The sequence below is a fragment of the Elaeis guineensis genome, chromosome 6, assembly GCF_000442705.2.
Source record: "Elaeis guineensis isolate ETL-2024a chromosome 6, EG11, whole genome shotgun sequence".
In the NCBI taxonomy this organism is placed as follows: Eukaryota; Viridiplantae; Streptophyta; class Magnoliopsida; order Arecales; family Arecaceae; genus Elaeis; species Elaeis guineensis.
In genome coordinates, this window is record NC_025998.2 from 4,961,085 (window position 1) to 4,984,470 (window position 23,386).

At 37.1% G+C, this 23,386-nt stretch overlaps 2 protein-coding genes across 3 annotated transcripts; one reads left to right on the plus strand and one right to left on the minus strand.

The window, feature by feature from the left end:
• Positions 1–698: 698 nt before the first annotated feature.
• Positions 699–3,661, minus strand: LOC105047541 (uncharacterized). Its single transcript, XM_010926501.4, has 3 exons — positions 3,123–3,661; positions 1,167–1,281; positions 699–949 (listed from the first exon to the last, which is right to left on the minus strand). Exons 1-2 carry the CDS (start codon positions 3,524–3,526, stop codon positions 1,218–1,220), a joined length of 468 nt encoding a protein of 155 aa, XP_010924803.2. The 5' UTR covers positions 3,527–3,661; the 3' UTR covers positions 699–949; positions 1,167–1,217.
• A 12,274-nt stretch (positions 3,662–15,935) lies between these two features.
• LOC105047540 (cytochrome B5-like protein) lies at positions 15,936–23,077 on the plus strand. 2 transcript variants are annotated; one of them, XM_010926496.3, is made up of 6 exons: positions 15,936–16,227; positions 17,414–17,508; positions 17,590–17,627; positions 21,520–21,597; positions 21,694–21,785; positions 22,734–23,077. In XM_010926496.3, exons 2-6 carry the CDS (start codon positions 17,430–17,432, stop codon positions 22,798–22,800), a joined length of 354 nt encoding a protein of 117 aa, XP_010924798.1. In that variant the 5' UTR covers positions 15,936–16,227; positions 17,414–17,429; the 3' UTR covers positions 22,801–23,077. The 2 variants fall into 2 exon arrangements, with proteins under 2 accessions (XP_010924798.1, XP_010924800.1); XM_010926498.3 differs by having other exon boundaries at positions 16,218–16,227; positions 17,399–17,508.
• The last annotated feature ends 309 nt before the right edge of the window (positions 23,078–23,386 follow it).

Here is a 23,386-nt window from a genome sequence, read left to right on the forward strand (position 1 = left end):
AAGAAGAGGAAGTAGGAGAAGAAGAAGAAGAAGAAGAAGAAGCAGCAGCAGACAGATCTGGTTCCTTCAGATTGCCAGCAGGTAGCGCTTCTTGTGAATTGACTGGGGTAAAGATCAGCTCTCCAACGCCTAGACTTTCCATCAAAACAAAAATGTGCTCCATGAGCCTTTTTCCTTTTCAAACTAAGTTGTGTGTCTTATTCTTTTATCCAAGTGGTGATATTAAGGATCTGCCCAGGATCTGCCATCTTCAGATGCAGTTCATGTACTATGCATGCCAAATGTGATGTTCCTATAAGCACAGTAGCAAAGTCTTAAGTGCAGTAACTATAAGACAAGGCATCAACTCCTGTAAATCTAGAAGTCCAGTCATCCAACAGTATGGTTTCAGGTAGAACCAAAAACTTATGCTGTTTGCAAGCTGCCAGGCATCCACAACCCTTCATTTTATCCAGGGTTTCGAGGATTCTGTGACGGACCTCTGACCAGCTAAAAAGCCTATTTGAATATTTCCAAAGTAAATTTTCAGGTGCAATTATCTGATTCAACATGATTAGACGGGGACCAAAACCTGACCCAGCAAATGTGCATCAGACATTATTTTGGGAAATGTACAAAATTGAATTTTGTAACGAGGATGTCACTTTTCAGAAGAAAAGAAAATAAAAAGAGGATTTGGATTGAATGCTTGGTGCATATTGTGAAACTATTTCAAAACTAACTACCATTCAAGATTCAAATATATAGAAGTTTTTCTGTGAGGACATATACATAGAACGAATACATAGAAGTTTTCTGAGAGGACATATACATAGAAGTTTACAGATCAATTGTTTGAGATATGAGAAACATGAGGTGCTAAGTATCAGAGGAACATACACTCAAAACAGTCCAAAATCTTGATGACTTCAAGTCCTGTCTTGACTCACAAGGAAATACATCAATGACCCTGCAGAAATATTTCTGTGAAGATACTGATCTTAACAATTATAAAGCATTCATTTGTGCATACATACATACACAGCATAGTGATACTTTATAAGAAAGCAGTTAAACAAAAAAAGGGAAAAGAATCACTAGTTCAGAGGTAAAGTCCTTTCTTATATAATCCCCTAAAGGAGATCAAATGACATCTATAGATTCAAAAAGATTATTCTAGTGCCTACCATCTTGTTTTCATGGTCCACCAAGTATTGCATTTTCGATGTCCTCTCTATTCAATGCAAGCTAAATCTCCTCTCCACATCCTTCTCAAGATCTCCAGGTCCACTCTTCAGGTACCTGCGATGTCCACTCGATGCATCAGACAATGATTCCATCACAGATTCAACAGTTAGGTTAACTAGAAGTCCATGTATGCTGGATGGATTAAGTTGCAATTGAAAAATCTAACAAAAAGCTAGAAACGATTTAATTCATGAGAAAAGTAGATCTGGCCAGATTAAAACATGCTCTGACTGACATTACAAACCAACTTCAATAAAAAATTTCAGAATGCATACTATCTCTTCTTTAACACTATAATTATTGAAATCCTGCAGCAACCAAAGGCGTCTCCTAATCAAAATATTATTCCAATACATTACTTTATTTGTCAGCAGTATAGATCAAATACAAAAATCCAGTTTTCTATGGAGCATGGCGTTCGATGCTCTCAAAGTGACACCTAAGTGCATCATCCATTGACTCAACTTGAGATTCAACCTTAATTGAATGTGTTGCCAACAAATGGCTTTGTCCAACATTAACCAACAAAATGAGGTGTGCTGACTTCAATTAAGATGTGGAACCTGCAGGTTTTTCTGTTTCCAAGAGAAGAGTGGAAACTATTGTAATCAATAGCCAATACCACAAATCAAAAGCAACAGTATACAGTCAAATTCATATGACATTTCTGTCAAGCATATTTTCAGATGGTTCTCAATAGGTTTGACTTGATGAACATGATGTTCAAACATTTAAAATTAGTATAGATGCATTCAACAGAATTTACAAATATCTTAGAGCAAGGTAATGTTCCTGTCATTTTGACTGTGAAGGACATGAGACTCCACAGTGAGTTCTTGAAGAGTCTTGATTCAATCACCAGATACATTCTAGTTCACGGCCACAAAGAACAGTTAAGAAACAGAGTGAATTAAGACTAACACATAAAAGATGGCATCTCCAGTGCCCTTGAGTTGCTAGTGTACTGGCTGCAACAACCACCCTCCTCTTCAGTACAGAATGCAGGCGTACAGAGTTCTCAAGCTGGATAATTCGTTTAAGTAGGAGATAACTAAATAAACCTAGAAATCAGCAGAAGTTAATAAAGGCATCATTTATTGTACTGCAATGCCTAAGCTTCATAAAAACAACCCATTTCTAAAATTGCCCATCCTGGTTACATTACACACTGTCATCATTTTTCTGAAACTAATGCTATGTGCCCAACACCTAAACTTAGCGAAAAATAGAACCCTAATTAAATTGTCTCACAAAATTCCCTGAGGTGCTGACTGTTGTCAGCACATGAGGTTCACAAGGTAATTCCTGAGCACATTTCAGTGACCTCCCCTGAATTTGCTGGATATGTCTTCACATCACTCTCTGTCTTTCTTCCATGAAACAGACTGAAGGCAGTGACCACAAAATGTAAAGGTTACCTCATGTACATCCATGTCAATGGGGTTCGTGTATCTATATATTGTTCCACTAAACCAGAAGAGATGGAGAATACATATGTTAAATGATGGAAACATATAACAATCACAAACAACAACTTTTAAATTATAAAAATCACATCATTCACATGAAATTGTATCCATGCTGGAACTGAATCAAAAGTAGACATCTTTTTAAGCAAATCAACAAAAACTTTCCATCTCAAACTGCTAAAATTGATCTGAACCCGATAAATATTGCTACAATTTAAACCACCAAATAACAAATGACACTATTATGTGACTAACATATAAAACCTCATCTTCTAGAAGTTGTACATTACAACTCTCATTCACATGAAAATGTATCTATTCTCCAACCAAATCAAAAGTAATCATTTTTTAAGCAAATCAACACGAGATTTTCATCTTTAACAATCTCATCACTAGATTAAATTCCAAGGAAAGAATCCTTTTTACCTAATGTAGAGATCCGTGACATCGAGGGAGAGTTGGGCGTGCCAATTGGGCTTCTCCACGAACCACACCGCCCGGTCCGCCCGGCTCTCGTGGAATCCCAAGTTCTTCAGCCACGCCTCTATACAGGGGAGGCTGTGGGAGTAGAGCGGCTTCTTTTTGTCCGGGAGCTTCTTGAGCCAATCCTCCTCGGCGGCGGAGAGCTCCGCAGACGAGGCGTTCGAGGAGACTGGGGTTCCTCTCCTCCTCCTAAGGGAGAGAGCTAGGGTCTGGGGACGAGAAGGGAATTCCGAGAAAAGGGGAGGGCAGAAGGCGAGAAGCCAACCCGGATTCGCTGGGAGGGAGGGACGCAAGGAGGTAACGAGGCAAGCGCTTGCGACGGAATTCGGTGTCGAAATTGCCGGCATTTTGTTCTAAAAATTCTTGCTTCCTTCCTTGATACTTTTTTCTCACCGGAGAGCCAGAGCTGAACGAACAGCGGCCGGCAGGAAGCTCTCCTCGCGGAGGGGATGGAATCGGGAATACTTTACACCTGCTGAAAGAGTTACGCCGTGTGTCATTCGGGCCTATTCCTATATACCAAGTCGGCTACAATTTCTCAAGTTACATAAAAACAACTATGTTTTTAAACATTGTTATTTTCCTAACAATCATTATTATAATTTTCTTAGATATTTAAATAATGTAAAATTTCATTAAAAAAAAATTTATATTATTCAACTTTGAGAAAGACTCCGAGAAAAAACTACAAAATAAAGTCCGGATTTTATTATTCTATGAACAATGAGAATGTTTTGCGTCTTCCAAAATTAAGATTTATATTAACTTGATAGTTATACCAAAGTTTAACTTTCTCAATACTAAAAACATGATATCTTCCATTATATACAAATGATTATTTCTCCACTTTTTAATTTATAAAATAATTTTGGGATTGCTAAGTTGAAGGAGTTGTCCAAGGAGAACTCTTATTAGTTTAGGATTTTATATATGATAGAATTTTCATGCCCTCCAAAGTTCAAATTTGTTGTGACTTATTTATTAAAAAATAGATTTATTTAAATTAAAAATAATATATCAAATAAATATCTAACGATTTTATTAGAAATGTATGTTTTATGCTCAAATTAGTTTAAAATTTATTCTATATCTAAAATCTTAGTCAACATATGCTAATATATGCATTTATAACTAGTACCTATTGAAACAATAAAGTCATAAATTATTCCTAACATTACTTAGCTATATTTTTTTAAATATTTCTTATTGATGTCATTTTTGTTCATAAAAAAAAGATTAGCATAAATTATTGGTTTAAACTAAGACTAGCTTATCATAGTTTCTTATTAGAATAGTTTTGTGAGATATCTCTAAGATACTCTTATTTTCTTTTCTGTAATAGTTGTGCCTAGCACAATAACTTTATTGATTACATGGTTTGATAAGTATTATTATAAGCCTCATATTTATCAAGATTAAAGATAAGACAAGCTTGATCTTTTGTATTTTCAAAAAATGAGAGAGATTTTTATGACCCTTATTTGATTTAATAAAGCAACAAAAAATCATAATGGTGTAGGTGGGACTTGAACTTAAAAATCATGTAAAATCACTAATCTAATGAATGGATGGATACCTTGACTCAAGCTTTAGCCCGAAAACTGTAAAGAAGTATGCATCTATATCTACATACATACATATGTATGTATGTATGTGTGTGTACAAATATATATATATACATATATATACATATATTTTTTTTTTTTTTTTTTTTTTTTTATATATACATATATATATATATTATATATATATATATATATAGTACTATATATATATATAGATACACATATACATTATATATATACATACATATATATATATAATATAATATAATAAAAAAAAAAAAATACATAATATATATATATATATATACATATACATACACATATTATATATACATATACATATTGTTGGGACAATAAAACGACTCCTGACTCCGACCCTACATCGATCGAATGAACACATTATGCCGACTCAAATCGGCTGACGACCGACAGTCGCTATTATCAACCAACAACAGAACTCAGTTAATTCCGACTAAAGACATCGGTATATCAGAGTCAGAGTTACCGATCGATCTCATTCGGAACTCAAGACTACCGACTTGTCACTATTACGATATATAGTGGCCTATCTTTCCAACACATCCTAACTTTATGAACAGTTATCGACTACGTGTCATGATCATTAGGAGGAATAAATAATCATTAACTCTATGATTATGGTCGATAATTTAGTATATAAAAGGGACCACGTGCTCGACGGTTACATCAAAATCATTTATAAAAAGAAGTAAATGAACAGCATGGTAAGACAAAGGTGAAGACTCTGTCATTTCAAATTCTCTTTATTTGCTATTCACCAACTTTTCTCTGACTTAAGCATCGAAAGATCTCCGTTGGACATAATTTCGATCTATGAGGACTTCATCTTATAGATGCTCTTCATTGACGATGGTGCAACGGAGATGACTGCAATAGATTGGCACGCCAGGTAGAAAAAACTACAATCAATCATGTCAAAAATCAGAGTTCAACACTCGACTGGATCGGCGAGGCATCTTCCTATCGAAAAGATGTTCCTCCCCCATCTTCAATGATAGAGTCCAGTTCTTCGCATCCCGTGGTCATCACAGACGCACAATTGCTGCACTCATACAGCAAATGAAGATTTTGATGGAGGTGGTTCAAAGCTTCAGCAGCAGCAAATCCAACAACAGCAACAATCGTTGGTGGAGCAGTCGTGGCTCAGTCAGTACTATCCAGGCACAGCCGTCGTCCTCCACGACATTCACCCTCCTCATCTCCAGAGCGGTGACTGTCTTAACACTCTCATCGAGATAAAAAAATCTTATTTCGGCACTTCCATCGTGCCACTCATCATTCACGGCATTCTTTCTTTCCTTCTCGTGGATATAGTATCAGGAAGAAAAAATGGCCGCAGACACCTTATGCTTTTCTTCTTCGAGCTCTTCAGGGGTTCTAATCTTGGAGTTTTCCAGTAATGACGGTTCGACGACTACGAACGTAAGTTCAGAAAATTGATCGTCAGCTTGTCCGACTTCAGGTGGAAGGTCGGAAGTCTTCAATGACTACGACTTTACATGGCCCAGCCTCTCTCTCGGTGCATCTTGGATGAACTATTTTTTCTTAGTTCAAGATACCGCAGATGGAGTCATACGATGGCTCCACTGATCTGATCGATCATCTGGAAAGCTATAAGGCTTTCATGATGATCCAGGAGGGCAATGATGTTCTCTTATGTATTGACTTTCGATAACTCTTCGAAAAGCTGCTCAGCTTGGTATTCTGGACTTCAGTCGGGGAGCATGAACTCTTTCGAGTAACTTGAGCATTCTTTCATGGCCTACTTCAGCATTAGCCGAAGATTGTCACGGATATCAGACAGTCTCTTCTCAATCAGCAAGGTGAGACAGAGATGTTGAGGGACTTTGTGGCCGTTTTAATGCAACTACACTTGAGGTCAGGGACTCAATGAAGACATGGCTATATCGACCATGAAGAGAGATCTGAGGAGATCCAGATTCACATATTCTCTAGACAAAACTCTCCCCAGACCTATACTGAACTTCTGAAGTGCGCATACAAGTACATTCGCATGGATGAAGCTGCTTCTGATTGACGCTAGACAGATGGAAAAGATCGAAAGAAGAAACAAAAAAAAAGTGAAGCTCCGGCCAAATCAAGTAGGCCGACTGTCAACAAGCGAGCTTCACCTCGACGATGGAGTCCGAAGTCAAACAACTATGATAGATATGACTCCTACACTCCTCTCTCTGCTCTCCATATGCAGATCCTGATGAAATCGAAGGAGAGGAGTACTTACGACACCCCTACCAATGAAAGTACCATCGAAGAGTCGAGATAGAAAGAAGTACTGTCGGTTCCATCATGATCACGGTCACGATATCGAACAGTAATCCAGCTCAAGGATGAGATAGAGATCTTGATTCGAAGAGGCTACATCAAAAAATTTCGACGTAATCGATCGACTCAACCTCCCACCGACCAACAACCTCAACCGTAAGCTGAGGAGACACTCAACAATCGACCAACGGTGGGAGTAATCAACATGATCTTCGGACGATAGATGAATTGGGGGGCAACTTTCGAAAAAGAGTCAGCGAAGAAACAATGACTCGACAATGTAATTATTTTTCGAAAATGATGTTCGAAGAATATAAACTTTCTATGATGATGCTGTCGTTGTTTCGGCAATGATAGCAAATTATGATGTAAAAAAAATTTTAATCAATAATGGAAGCCGACGAATGTTTTGTTTTATTCGATTTTTTTCAAATGCTACTATCGACTGATTGATTCAGAAGAGTTTCGACACCATTGGTCGGCTTCACTGGAGATGCGGTTACTGTGGAAGAAGAAATCACTCTCCATTAACCGCAAGAACTGAACCACAACAGAATACTGTTCTTGTGACATTCACGATTGTCCGAATTCTCTCGACTTATAATACTATACTCGGACATCTGAACTTAATGTCCTGAGAGTAGTAGTCTTAACTTATCATCTGCTAGTCCAATTCTCGATAAAAAATAGAGTCAGAGAGATACGTGGAGATCAATAATTATCCGATGCTGCTTTCTAGTTTCACACAAAATAATCAATCTGAAGACTCTTTGTTCGTCGATAAATTGGACCAAAAAAAAATGAAGAGAGGGGCGAACCAGCCAAACAACTGATTTTATCCCACTAAAAGAAGAAGATCCTGAGAAGACGGTTCAAATTGAATCGCAACTATCTGATTCGGAATGACAGCAATTAATAAATTTACTCAGAACAAACATCGATATTTTTGCTTGGTCGGCTACCGATATGTCAGGCATTCCTCCGAGGTAATAACTCATTGATTAAATATTGACCCAAAAGTTAAGCCAGTGAGACAAAAGAAAAGGTCTTTTGCTCCTGAAAGGTAGAAGGTCATCGACGAAGAGGTCGATAAGCTCCTCGCAGCTGGCTTCATCAAAAAAGCTACTTATCTCGATTGGCTCGTCAATGTTGTGATGGTGAGAAAAGTCAATAGAAAGTGAAAATCTGTATCGACTATAAAATCTAAACGAAGCTTGTCCGAAGGATAATTTTTCTTTGTCAAAGATTGATCAACTAGTTGATGCAACTTTAGGACACCGACTCTTGAGCTTTATGGATACTTTGCAGGCTACAATCAAATTCGGATGACACCAGAAGATGAGGAGCACACAGCCTTCATAACCGACAAAGGCATCTACTATTATAAAGTAATACCTTTCGGTTTAAAAAATATTGGTGTAACTTATCAATGGCTAGTCAATAAAATTTTAAGGCACAGATCGGGCGAAATATGGAAGTTTATGTAGACGACATACTAGTGAAAAGCCCTCGAACTATTGATCATGTCCGAGATTTGAAGAAGCCTTCAACACACTCCGATGATATCAAATGAAGCTGAATCCGACAAAGTGTGTATTCGGAGTAACTTCTGAGAAGTTTTTTGGATTTTTCGTATCACGTGAGGAATCAAGGTCAATCTCAAGAAAATAAAAGTCATCATCAACATGAAGCATCCAAGCTCTAAAAAAGAGATATGGCAGCTCAACGGAAGGACCGCCGCACTCAGTTGATTCATATCAAGGTCGGCAGAAAGATGTTTGCCTTTCTTTAAGATCTTGAGACAATCAAACGACTTCACATAGTCGAACAAGTATCGACAATCCTTTGAAGATCGAAAAAGATATCTAACATCTCCACTGCTGCTTACAAAATCAAAGGTCAGAGAAATTTTGTATCTTATTTGGTGATATCGACGGAAGTAGTTAGTTCGATGCTTGTCCAAGAGGATGAAAATCGAATTCAACGATTAATCTACTACACTAGCAAGGTGCTTCACAATACTGAAGTGAGATATTCAAGAGTGAGAAAATGATCTATGCTCTAATCATATTATGACAATGACTTCGCTCATACTTTCAAGCACACCCTATCTTGACAGATTAGCTGTTAAAGACAATCTTACACCGACATGATATGTCGGGTCGAATTTGTAAAGTGGACAATAAAGCTTGATGAATTTGATATACAATATTGCCCACGTCCATCAATAAAGACGTAAATTTTGACTGACTTATCGTCAAGTATACAATACCTGATAATAATCCTGAGGATGGAGCTAATGACAAAATAAAGCAAGCCACGACTCCTGAACCTGACTCAATTGGCATGGGTGCTACATATTGATGGGGCATCTAATGCACAAGGCAGCGAGCCAGTTCATTCTCATCAATTTCAAAGGGGTTATTACTGATTATGCTCTTCGATTCAACTTTAAAGCTTCGAATAATCAAGCCGAATATGAAGCACTCTTTGCTGCTTAAAAATTACTAAAAGCTTGATATCGATAGTCTGAAAGTCTCCACCGACTCACAACTGATTGCTGGATAGGTCAAGGGCGAATTTGAAGCCCAAGATCCCATTATGATGAAGTATCTTGAGAAGGTGAAAAATTTACGTCAATCTTAAAGTATTTGAGATCTTTCACATCTGAAGGGTAGAAAATACTCGAGCCGATGCAATTTTTGACTCGCAACCACTTCTTTCAACTCACTAGATCGAACATTCGTCGAATACTTGAATAATCGAATATTGATAAAGTCGAAGAAGTACTACAAATCACTAATGAACCAAGCTGGATGGATCGATTGTCGAGTACTTAACTGATGAAACTCTCCCTATGGATTCCTCAGAAGCCAAACAACTTAGATGGATGGTCTCACGATACATTTTGATGAATAATCAATTATATAAGAGGTCGTTCTCTCTTCTATTATTGAAGTGTTTGAGACCGACAGATGCCGACTATGCACTTAGAGAAGTTCATGAAGAGATTTGTAAAATCACTTGGAGGCAAATCTTTAGCTTACAAGGTCTTACGACAAAAATATTATTGACCCACCGTGAAGAAAGATGTAGCTGAACTTATCTGAAGGTGTGAATCATGTCAGAAATATATAAATATATAACACCAACCGATTAGTCAGCTGACATCAATTGTTGCACCATGACCCTTCGCACAATGGAGATTGACGTACTTGATCCTTTCCTCGACATATAGTCAGAGAAAGTTTATAGTGATCACCATCGATTACTTCATCAAGTAGGTGGAAGCTGAACTTCTGACATAAATCACTAAGAGTAAGATGGAAGACTTCATTCAGAAATCAATCATATGCAGATTCAATCTACCACACACCATCATCACTACAATGGTCGTAATTCGACAATCAAAATTTCAAAGAGTTTTGTGCGAAATTTTATATTACGTACAAACTCATATCAGTCGGTCATCCATAATCTAATACAGAGGTGGAGGTAACAAATCAAACAATCTTGCACGGACTCAAAATCAAATTGAATGAAGCTAAAGACCTCTAGATGGAAGAATTATATCCAGTTTTATGGGCTTATCGAATAACTCTACGTGTACCAATGGGAGAATCATCATTTAATTTGGCTTATGAAACAGAAGCGATAATCTCACTTGAGATCAGATTATCATCAGCGAGGGTGGAGCAATACAGTGAGCCGAGCAATTTAGAATATCAGAGAGCCAATCTATATCTACTTTCAAAAGTCCGACAACAAGCTCAAGTTCGGATGGCAGCATATCGATAAAGAATAGCTCGGTATTATAATGCAAAAGTTAAGCCGAAGATCTTCTGTCAAGGAGATCTAGTCCTAAGGAAAGCAGAAGTTTCAAGACCTCTGGATCAGAAAAAGTTATCTTCGAATTGAGAAGAGCCTTACAAAATAACTGAGACACTTAGATCGGATGCATATTGGTTGGAAACCCTTGAAGGGCAGCTATTCCTTGAATGTGGAGTGCTGACAACTTAAAAATATATTATCAATAAAGTTATTCATATGTACAGTATTCAGAATGAAATATTAGATTTCAGAAATTTCACAAAAGTATCGACCAACTACAAAGTGATAGTCAATCGATAGATGGATGGTCAGTTCTTATCGACTATATCTCGATTTTCATTATAAAAATTGGCACATCGACTATATCCAGGCTTTCATTGTAAAAATCGATATACCGACTGTATCTCGATACTGACTATGTCTCGACTTTCTACTGTAAAAGCGACTCTAGTCGAACGACTATTTATGCTAACTTAGTTTTAACTAAGCGAATGCTATGCCAATACGATCTAGGTCGAATTGAAATTATACCGATTGACTACGTCGGTTGAAAGATATTCGGCTTGCCACTGATTATTAAATAACTAGAATACTAACCGACTATGATCGATCGAAGAGTATTCGGCTTATTACATTTATCTGATACCAAAAGGCAAAGTATGTCTATTAATATTCGACTAACGGATGAATTCTACAAGTACTACTAAATGTTCGGTTTGCTGATCAATATTTGGTAGTCAAATAATAATTCTATGAATTGCAGAGACATAAAAAAGAGAATCTATACTTATAAAAAATTTTTCATTCATTGAAAAAAATTATAAAATTGAATCGAAATCTGATTACAAAAGTTTCTGATTACAAAAAGAAAATAAAAATACTACACCGATCACCAGTCGTCATTTCGTCTCCTTGCTCCGATGCAGTATCGACGATTGGAACATCTTCTGTTGCATTCGATGCAACATCTTTGGTCAGCACAACTTCTTCTTCAGCAGCTCTATCTTTCGGGACAGAAGGAATGATGCTGCTTAAATCCAGATCGGATATAACTTTCGACCGCATCTCGACCGTCCTATACCCGATGTAATAAGAAGGAACCACCTTCGAAGATTTTTTCTTTAAACTCTTCAGAGTTCTTGAAGTTCTCGATGGCTTGGTTCAAAGCTTCCCTTGCTGACTCTGCTTCCCTTTCGCCAGCTCTGTGTTAGCTCTTGCGAAGCTGACTTATCATCGGCTAGTGCCAACCTTTCCAGGGTGGCCCGATGTCTTCCACATTCAGCTTCGAGTTCTTCAATGTATCATTCCTTTCTCGTGAAGTCAGTGGATAGAGTATTTATTGCTCTTATCCGCAGCTCAAGAGACAAAATTTTGATGAGCCGACTCAAGTTTGGCTCCAAAGATTGCAGAACGGCGGTCAAGCGGGAGACTTCTTCCTGAAGCTTTGCTTCCCGTCAGTTGCCATCTGGAGTTGTTCAAGAGCAGTCATCTTCTCAGCATTGGTGGCCACCACTTTGTCCATCCATGACCGACGGAAGTCAGCAATCTTCCAATATCGACCTCCAGATCATACATGTTATGAGCTCATGAAAGTAGAAGATGAACCAAGTCAGATCAAAATAAAAATATATATATTTCAAGAATTTCCCAAGTATCATCGGATAAAAAGAGGAAAAATCTCGACGACGGTCTGGTTCTTCTATTCTCCCGATCAGTTGGGAGAAGGACAACTTCGATGAGCCTCTAGCCAATTTGGATTGGCCAAGGCTGACTCACCTCGGATATCCGGATGTCGACAAGTGTCGGAAGGCCTTCAGTCGACCCATCATCGGTCAAAGTTGTTGGAGCCTTCCCCCGATCTCTGGTAGGCAGCCCCACGGTTGAAAGCGCAGGAAAGTCGGCGCTTGACTGCGCCCAAGAAGATTCTCTGTCAGAATGATTGGCATAGCCGTGGACTGTTCTGGTTCGATCGCGACTTCCACCTCGGCCCGAACCTCTATTGATGGAGCCGTCGAGGGAATGCAGCAGCTCCATCTTCTCCTCTCACCCCATCTTCAACGAATGGTGCCTCAGGGAGCATTGTCGGGGCCGACAATGCCAAAACCGGCTCAAGAACCGACGTGACGGTACGTTTGATCCCCTCATTAGTGCAGATGAAGCAACTGCCGACCCTTCTTCGACGATTGGGAGGGTTCAGCTTCGGATGCTGCCTTTTTCTTGGCAGCATGCGATGAATATTGCAATCGATACTCATGTCCTGACTGATAACTGCAATCAGAATAAAAAGTAAGTACAATTAAAAAAAACAAGATAAAAATGAAAATAATCAACTATACTATATCTAAGAAGGTGACCGAACTAAGCTCGATATTGTAAGAGCTTATTCGGTCATCAGATCTCTCTGGTGGAACTGTCATATCCTTCAGTCGGTGGAAATCTTTCCGATCAACGACCTCCACCTGACTATTCTCATTGGGGCTGTCCTTGGATCACCCCAGCATGAAAGAAAGTCCTAGGGAAGAAAAAAAGAAAAAAAAAAATTGATTTTTCATTCATGAATAGACAATGAAAGACTGGTGATGAAAGAAAGGCTTTTCTCGGATTGAAAAATCACCAACCTTTGACCTTAGGATGAGGTTGAACAACAAAGAAAGTTTGAAAAGAAGAAAAAGAGGCTCAGTCGGTATGAGCCGACATCGCAAAGCAAAACTAATTATCAGCCAGTTAGAGTTCAGTGCCAGCTAAGCAGGACAAAGCCATAGTAATGAGAAGATTTCGGACAAACTCCAGAATCGAAAATCGAAGACCGTTCGAAGATCTTCAATATAGAAGGCAATCTAACTGGAGGAGGGGAGTTCACCCGACTATCGGAGCCAGGAGCGAAGAGCTGATACTGCTTCAGGATATGATATTGCCCCCGAATCGTTCAACATTGGTCCGGATAGAGAAGAAGCCTCCACTTTCAGATCCGAAGGAGATTCATCGATCGAATTTTCTGACCGACTATCCCGAGAAGAAGAAGCCCTAGCCATAAAGAAGGAAAACTAGAGAACTCTAAAACGAAAACCCAAAGGAGAGAGAGCCCAAGGAGGATGAGAAAACTTGACCTGAAAGCCAAAAAAGAGGGCAGAGAAGAGACCCTGGAGTTTCTGGTACTGGGGCGATCTTCCGACAGAACCTTCGCCGCAGAGGATGGTGACAAAATGCAAAGTAAAAGTTTGACTGAAACCATCCTATATATATAGGATATTTCAACGATCCAGATGAAATCGGTCAAATCTGAATCTCATTAAATAATGACACGTGATAATATCCGGACGACCATTGGTCGGACAGTTCAACGCACCTGCTCCTGATCGTTCTACCTCATCGTTATCGCATGAACAGCTCCGACCAATGATGTTCGGATATATGGCCAAGATTTGCAAGTCAGAATCATATCGTCTGATGTCGAATTATCTTTCTGAAATGACATCCGATGCCAAATTATCCTGTCGAAATGACAGTCCAATAATGATTTCACAGCTATCAAAACAGCAAAACAACCGAAGATCTCTCATATTTCAAAAGATTTGTAAAGGACAGTAGCTGAGTCAGGACTCGAGGCAACATGTGACGACTCCTTCGTCCAACGTGATAGACTACGTGATGATATACACGTCACACCACCTTGGACTTGGGAGTGGGGGCAACTGTTGGGACAATACAACCGACTCCTGACTTTGACCCTACATCGGCTGAATGAACACATTATGCTGACTCACAATCGGCTGATCGACCGACAGTCCGCTATTATCAACCAACAACAGAACTCAGTTAATCTCCACCAAAGATCATCGGCATATCAAAGTTAGAATTACCGACCGATGCTCATTCGGACTCCAAGACCGTTGATTTATCATTATTATTGACATATAGTTGGCCTATCTTTCCAACACACCCTAACTGTTATGAACGATTATCGACTACGTGTCACGATCATTAGTGGGAGTAAACAATCCAATAACTCAATGATTATAGCCCGATAATTTAGCACCATAAAAAGCGAAACCATGTGCTCGACGGTTACATCAGAATCATGTATAAAAGGGAGGTAAATGAACAGCACGGGTAAGATAATTCTGGGCGAAGACTTTGCCATTTCAAATTCTCTTTATCTACTGTTCACCAACCTCTCTATGACTTAAGCATCGGAGGATCTCCGTCGGATATAATTTCGATCTGTGAGAATTCGTCTTGTAGGTGCTCTTCACCGACGATAGACGCAACAGAAGATTGACCGCAACATATATATATATATATATATATATATATAATATATATATATATATATATATATAATATATTATATATATATATATATATATTATATATATATTATATTTTTTTGTGGAATGTTTTTAAATTTGCATATTATATATTCAAAATTTGCCCAATTGCTGAGGTTAGGCAACGGGCCAGTTTGCTGTTAGGAGCAGAAAAGCAAAATGCAAAGAGAGGCCCAAAAGTAGAAAATAGATAAGATTATGTTTGGTTGGTCCTTCTGCGAATATCTTGGTTGGAAGAGAAGAATAAAAAAAAATATTATTTTTTTATTGAAAATTTTTTATCAAAAAATAAAAAAAATGGAGAGAATTCAAATCTTTCAAATCTACAACTTTTTCTACTTTAAATCGAACAAAATTAAAGAAAAAAAAATTAGAGTTAGTAAATCTTTTATAATTTTTATTTTTTAATAATAAAAAATAAAATCAATATTATATTTCAATCTTAAGATTTATTTCATACATCCTACTTTAATCTTTTATTGTTTGAGATTCTCGTAGATGAAAAAAATTAATAAAATTAAAAAAAAAAATTAAAAAATAAAATATTTTTTATTTTTTGAGTTTATTAAATTTTTTAAAATATAATAATAAAAAATTATATATATATATTTATTTATTAAAAATAAAAAAATTATTATTATTATTATTATTTTAAACTTTCAATCAAGAAAAAAAGAAAAATTATTTTTTTTTCTCCTTGCTAATACTTTCTTTCCCTTTTCTTTCTCCCGCTAACTCCAAGGTGGAGGCCGATCTCACCCTCTCCCTCCTCCAGACTCGACGCCTTATCGCCCTCTCGCCGTCGGCCTGGAACCAGTGAGACCGACTCCTCATCTGTTACATCACCCACTCCGCCAGTTAACGGCTTAGTCGAACCTCTACTGCTTCAGATAAGAACCCAACGTATCCCCACTTCTTAGGCAATTAAAACCCTAAACCCTCGATTAAACCCGCACCTACAGAGACGATATCGTCGGTGGATCTGGCGGCATGCGACTTCCGGTACGTTCATTCTTCGATCCTCTCTTGGTACAGTCCGTTCTATTAGATCCTTGAATTATGTGAAATTTGTTCCAAAAAAAAATGAATGAGAATGTCGGGACTTGTGAAGAGCTTGTGGACTAAGAGGAAAACATCCATGCACTAGAGTTGTGGGAGATCAAATATTCAAATTGTTCTCGTTGAATGAGGAATTTTCTGATTTGATACTTCGATTCGATCCGTGATTTGCCTGTAGTTTCTCCTGTTCTAGATATAGCGCTTAACAAGAGGAATACCGCGGGGATTGTGGAAGAAAACGAATGTCTGTCGCATTGCTAAGATATTAGGTCCCGTTTTGGTTTCGCTTTTGTTTTCTGTACTTGTTTTCAAAACCCCTTTTTTTTTTTTAATTTTTTTAAAATTGTTTGTATGAGATAGCAAAAGATTTGTTGATTTCAAAAAAGAGTGAAAATAAAGGGAAGAAATAGTGTTTTTTTGTTTTTTTTGGGCAGATGCTATCTTCAACTTCAATGTCCATTCGATATTTCACGAACCTGTAGAGTAACAGAAGCACAAGAACAATAACGGTGTCTAACTTTGGTAACGGCACAATCTGCCTGTTATGAGATTTTGTTCAGAACAACTGCAACTTGGAATTCCTTCATGACATGTAGAACAACCATTTGCATCCATAAAATCTAATCATGAGAATAACATTATCAGGTGATGTAATTTTAGATACATTCTGTTGGAAATTGTTCTGGTTACTGTGGAAACTTTGATCAAGTACTCCTTTTGGCATGCGATAGTAATATTCTTTAAGCAACTTACAAGATCTACCTTCATTGTGGCAACACCCTTTCTGGAGGAATCTTCTTTTCGTTAGATACCATTAAGTTCTAGTTAGTGGGTTGTGATAGGAAGACATGGAGTATTAATTGGTGAGTTGGGCATATGCTAGTTCAATAGGGTAATTACAACTCCCAAAGACATTGACTGCCTGTTTGAAGAAGTTTTTCTGATTAAGGATGCAATTTGTGGTTCATTTTTTGACATAGATGACGAGCATGAGAAGATTTTCTTGCAGTTTTCTGATTGAGTAAAGTCTGTTTCTGGTATTTCTTTCTTTTTACTTCATTTATAACTCAATGTTTGATTGTTTAATTCGACAGTCATGGATCACTTCTTTCAGTTTATTGTTCAATAGGGGAATCTTGGTTTGAATGGAGATGATTGCTTGGACATTAGTTGTACTTATTCTACTTGGAGCTCTTTTTATCATCCCAAGATCGAAAAATAAAGGTAGTATTACCCACATCCTTAATCTTTTGAGCAACATATGCTATAATCATGTCATTTATCTGCCTTATTTGATCCATGTAGGTGAAACTAAAGGAACTCCTCCAAATGTGATGTTGAAGGTGCATTATTTGAACATGCAATTACTAGTTTGCTGGATATTTATGTTTCATTATTTCCTGTTCTTGAGATACAGTTCTCTAGAAATGTTGAACAACTTCAGTAATTAGAAGGATGTCTAGTTTGTGTTTTCAAAAACAATTAAGACTTACATTGTGATATATATTACTAAATTTTAACTAGTTCTCTAATGGCATCTATACAATTAGAAAATATCTTTAATTTCCTCTCCATCCGAACTTTATCTGCATCTATTTTAACCAAGTCATTTTTTTTTAACCTGTGAAAGCAGGATTGTCTATCATTTTAATATGTTTTTTCCTTAATTTTATGGATTTGTAAAGTATTATCTTCATGTATCTTCTATAACTTGTATAGACAGTTGGAGAAAAGGAAAAATTGAATCCCTATAACAACATTTTGAAAGCATAATATCAGTGATTAAGGAAATTCAAGAGATATGGTAGTAAAACCTTTAGCAATGAAAGAATAGAACAGAGGGAATGGAAGCAGGAAGTAACTATTAGGAATTGTGTCCTAAAGCCAATTGGCTTATTGTAAACAATTGGGCTTTGTATATGAATTATTAATCAATGATTAAAAGTTAGTTTGGCATGTTCATCATATTGACATCTTTTTGTTGAACTCTTAGTTTCATGATGAAGTCTTTAGAACTATAATACAATCAATAAAAAGCATTTATCGAATAATTCTTAAATGTGTTCGTGACCAAATGATACGTCATTAATAGGATGATGATGTTTGTCGAGTATAGGTCGTTGTGTACCATATAGGTTGGTTGTCCTCGTAATCAACGAGTATGGAGATACTGGTATGGCATATAGATGAGATGTAGGAGTACATTGTCATTGAACGGTGACTCACCTGCCGAGCGCTCTGCTGTTTTAGAGCAACTCGCGAAGGGTATGGACATAAGTGTCCCTCAGATCCGAAATTATCACGATAACTTGCAAGCAACTCATTATGCTTTGGTGCCAGACTATCTGCATTTCTAATGCAGTAACAGAAGGCTACTGGGTACAGTCAAGTATTGTGAAGTCTGTGTGTGAGTTAAGATGGGATTGATCCATCCGGATTACAGGAATTAATGCATTACTGTATTTCAATTTAGTAAAATCTTGATCAGGATAATTCATGTGATGGATTGAAAAAATCGAAATACAATGTGGATGACACATTCGGGGTTGATAGCAAATTCTAGGTCGTCCTGAGCATTCAGGATCAAAGGGATGGATTATGCGGTAACCGTATTCCAAGATTCTTGTATGTTGCTTTGCAAATATTCAAACTATCCGGATGTCGGAAATCATTGCTAAATAGTAACTTCGATTAGTATAGAAAACAGTTCCTATACTACCGGCTTAGTGTTTGAATCTATGGAGTCACGAACAAAGTTAAACAATGTAGGAAAAAATTGACCTAACATCCATATCATCAATTTGGAAGTATATGACTTAATTGAATAAATAAATTAGCTTAATTGAGAATTAAGTTAGTGGTCATATGGGATTAAACGATTGACTATGTTTAGCTAGCACTGGACATGAGGTGTAGATTTAATTCTGGGGATAAATATGATCTGATCTATGATCCAAAGAATTTATGAGAGATTGAATTCAAGTGCTAATTATTTGAGATTAGATCTAATTTAATTGGGCTTAATTTAATTAAGGCTAATTGGGTTAAAAATTCAAGTTAGACTTGAATCTAAATTCTAATCAGATGGAGATTGACAGCCTATTCGAATTTGTTTCGAATCATGTTCGAATTTAGTTCGAATCATATTCGAATTGGATTCGAATTGAGTCTAATATGGATTAGATCCATAGAGTCCAAAATATCTGGGACTTTCTCTCATATTGGCCGACCAAAGAAGGGAGGGGACGCTGATTTATTCCGCCCCATATCTTTGGTTGTGCATGAAGAAAATTGTTGCACAATACTTGGCATCAATTGTTTCTCATTCAAGTTTCCTTCTTGGATAAGGATGGAATTAATTCAAATTAGATTTGAATTAAGAGTCCTAATCAGTTAAAAACTTGATCAGATAAGGGGGCGTCCACATCTATTTAAAGGGAGGACCTTAACCACCGGTGGTTGGATGTCTTGAATTTGTGTGACAAAACAAGAGAGAAAATTACCGTGAGGTGTGAGTTTTTGTGCGACAAAAAGGAGGCGTCCCTTTTTGGCGTGGTGGATGTTGGCATCCTTTCTTGGCGTGAAGAATCCCTCCTAAGGCATGGAGATTAGATCTCTTCCATCCCCTTGCTGCCTTTCTGAAGAAGCGACGCATCGAGAATCATCCCTCTTTCCTGCGGTGCCTGACGTGTGCACGAAGTAGAGGGTCTGTGCTTTCAGATCTTGTAAGGCATCTGATTCAAGAAACCTCTAAGGATGTTGATCCTAGCTCCGTTGTATATCAGGTAATCATAAAGGTTATGAAAATTTTAGAATAGGAATCTGTTCAGATCTAAATCGGATTTTTCCTTCAGTAACTGAGTGAAGGGGCGTTTGGTAGCATGTAATCCTGACAGAATTATATGTAATTTTGCAACAGATAATCAGATTACACTGTTTGTTTCGTTACTTTCACAGGTAATGTAATGCAGCATTATCTCAAAAGAGGTAATCTGATTGTCTAGGAGAAGGTGGCTATGTGATTACATGTAATCTTACAATCCTGCAATCTTGCAATAAGATAACTTCAGGACCAAAATACCCCCATCAAAATAAATAAAAATAAATCAAAATAAATTATGGACAATCCCAGTTGGTGAAAATAGAAAAGAAAATATAATAGATGATATCACAAAAATGGTTGGTCTCAAAATTAAGTTGTCCCTTTAGAAAATAGACAATAATCAATAAGCAAGGATGGGGGTATTTTGAAAAAATTAGCTTATATTCCATGTAATCTAAATTGTATACCAAACACTATAATGTAGGATTCTCTGTAATTTTATAACAACATTACTATACATACCAAACACTGCAATATAGGATTTCCTGTAATTTTACCAGTAATCACATTTCCTCTGCAATCACGTTACCATAGTAACATTATCTGTGTAATGCACCATAGTAACATTATTTGTGTAATGCACCAAACGCCACCTGAATTTAGTTCCGGATTTCCCACTCCTGAAATTGCTGTCTGATCCAGTCTGCTAGGAAATCGGATGATGTGTCAGCATTGAATGGGATTTGATTCTCTGGGACTGTTCTCAATCTTCTATCCTGCTATAATCATGTCCAACCCTAATCCCTGCAATAATGCAAATGCATCCCTGTTAAGCCAATCCAAGGTGTCCCATTCTGTTCAAATTGTGATGGCCATGCCATATGGAAAACATAAAAAAGTTTAGGTCTAAAGTATCCAAACCAAGGGAACAGGGTCCTGTAAATATACCAACGTGTCCAGTTGCCAAGTAGTTATGCTGCTATTCTGCCTTTGCACCATTTCCTAGGCATGCTATGATATCTGTTGTTTTCCAAATCTAACTTTTGACAATTTTATCTCTTCAAATTGTATTCTCAATGTCAGCTAGATTTATTTGTGAGCAATATAGAGTCTAAACAACGAGGGCTTTTAATCTTTGAACAACATGCCGATTCCAGATGGCACTTATTACACAAAATATATGAAGGCATAGGTGCTTTATTTGGATCATTGTGCACTAGATTGATATATCTCATACTTAATTTAAAGAAAAAGCATGTGGAGATGGGAAGCTTTTCTTATACATCTTTTTCTTTTTCTTTTATGTCTTCGCACTGATTGTATATTGTAGTAATCATCTAGTTACAAATTAGAATTTGCCTTTTAGATAGTTGGTTCATGAGCAATTCTTTTCTTCATGTTTTGTTGCTTAGACATTGAAGACTTACACAAAGGAAGAGGTCTCTGTGCATAATAAGAGAGATGATTGTTGGATCATCGTCAAAGGAAAGGTTGTATGATGCATTTCATATCCATACTATTTTTCTTAAGTTTTGTGACAGGAAAACACTCTGCCTCATGAAGCAATACTTTTGCTGTGCGTGTAGGTATATGATGTTACTCCATATGTGGAGGAACATCCAGGTGGTGATGCTATACTAAACAATGCTGGAGGTGATTCAACTGAGGGATTTTATGGGTCTGTACCTGTTATAGGAACTTGCAGTCATAGTTTTGTTTTGTTTTTTTTTTAATACCTTTGAATTGTGTATTAACTTTTGATTAATGATACTTTGCAGAATGACCTTCCTTCCAGCCTTCTTTGCTTGCATTTAGTCATGGACAAATTTCTTTGCTCCAATTCTGATAATGGAAATCTAGAAATTTTAACAATTTGATTATATCATACTCATGGTCCATCATCAATATATCTATTACGTCTGTTATTTGCCCTTTGTTTCCATTCAGTTGGCCCCAGCCAACAGCTGACCTATGTCAAGCCCCACCTGTATTTTTGTGTCAATTCATCGGAATGCTAGGATAAATGCCAAGCACATTGACTGGACCAGATGAAAATATGAGTGCATCTTTTGATCAAATATCATCAAGCTGTTTATTCTTGGCCTCAGTTTAGCATTTTGAAAAATCAGGACTTCCTCCTCTATAAATTTGCTTGTCTCAAAAGAGAGGACTTTGATAAGAATTGGATTAGGTTTTGCTTCACAATCCATCTATGGGACATGCTTGTCTGTTAATATACAGAAAATAGCTTTGGATCTAAAGCAGGGCCTATCTGTTGATTAATAACCCAAAAATCTCAACCGTAATTTTGTCATGGAGAATAATTTAGTTATAGGTGAATGGTTGGGAAATCTCTTTTTCATGAGAGTCATTAGCCCATTCTACTGTTCTAGATGACAAGAAACTTAACACCACCTTAATTTTATTATATTTTGTCATTACATGTCAATACATTACTTGGTTCTTAGAAAAATTTCATCTAATCCACCATCTCTCTCTCTCTCTTTCACCACGCGCACACTTGCACATCCGCTCCTCCAAAAGACTAATTATGCAATGTTTAAGACTTTTTACATGTTCTGTGGTTACTCCTAGGCTTTTAAATTTGGCTTTTCTGGTTTCACAGGCCTCAACATGCTACTCGTGTATTTGACATGGTTGATGAGTTCCATATTGGGGACTTGAAGCTCTGAAGTTGAAGTTACCTGAACTCTGAAATTTTATTTGGAAATTCCATAAGTGTTGTATCAAATGCCTTTGAAAGTATTGCAGGCCTAGATTGTCAAGTCTAGTTTAGTCAGCAGATAGCCAATGGGAAGGTAGTTCTTTATATACCTATTATGCTGATTCGTGCGGCTTTGCCTCATTGTTGACTACCATTTCAAAAGATCTGTTGAGAATTAACAAATTACTTGTAATTTTCATGCGAACTTAAAATTCTTGCCAAGGAAAACTGTTGAACCTTGTTCAGGTGTTTCACTTGTCTTTATATATCACTTTATTTTTATAACGAAATAGAGCTTTCTGTTATGATTTTGGAAAGATGATCAAGAGTGAAAACAGAGAGAAAATTTGGGAATACAAAGGAGAAATGTCAAGATGCAAGAAGTTCGGAATGACTCATTGGTACCCAATGTTATGGATAAAACTGAGGTTGGCTGGAGGATGATGTTTCAAGCAAAGATATAAGAGATGTCTATATGGTAGTTCTGTAGAGAAGTGGTTTGAAATTGACATACAGATTTTCATTTGATTATGAAGCCGCCTCATTTTTTTTCT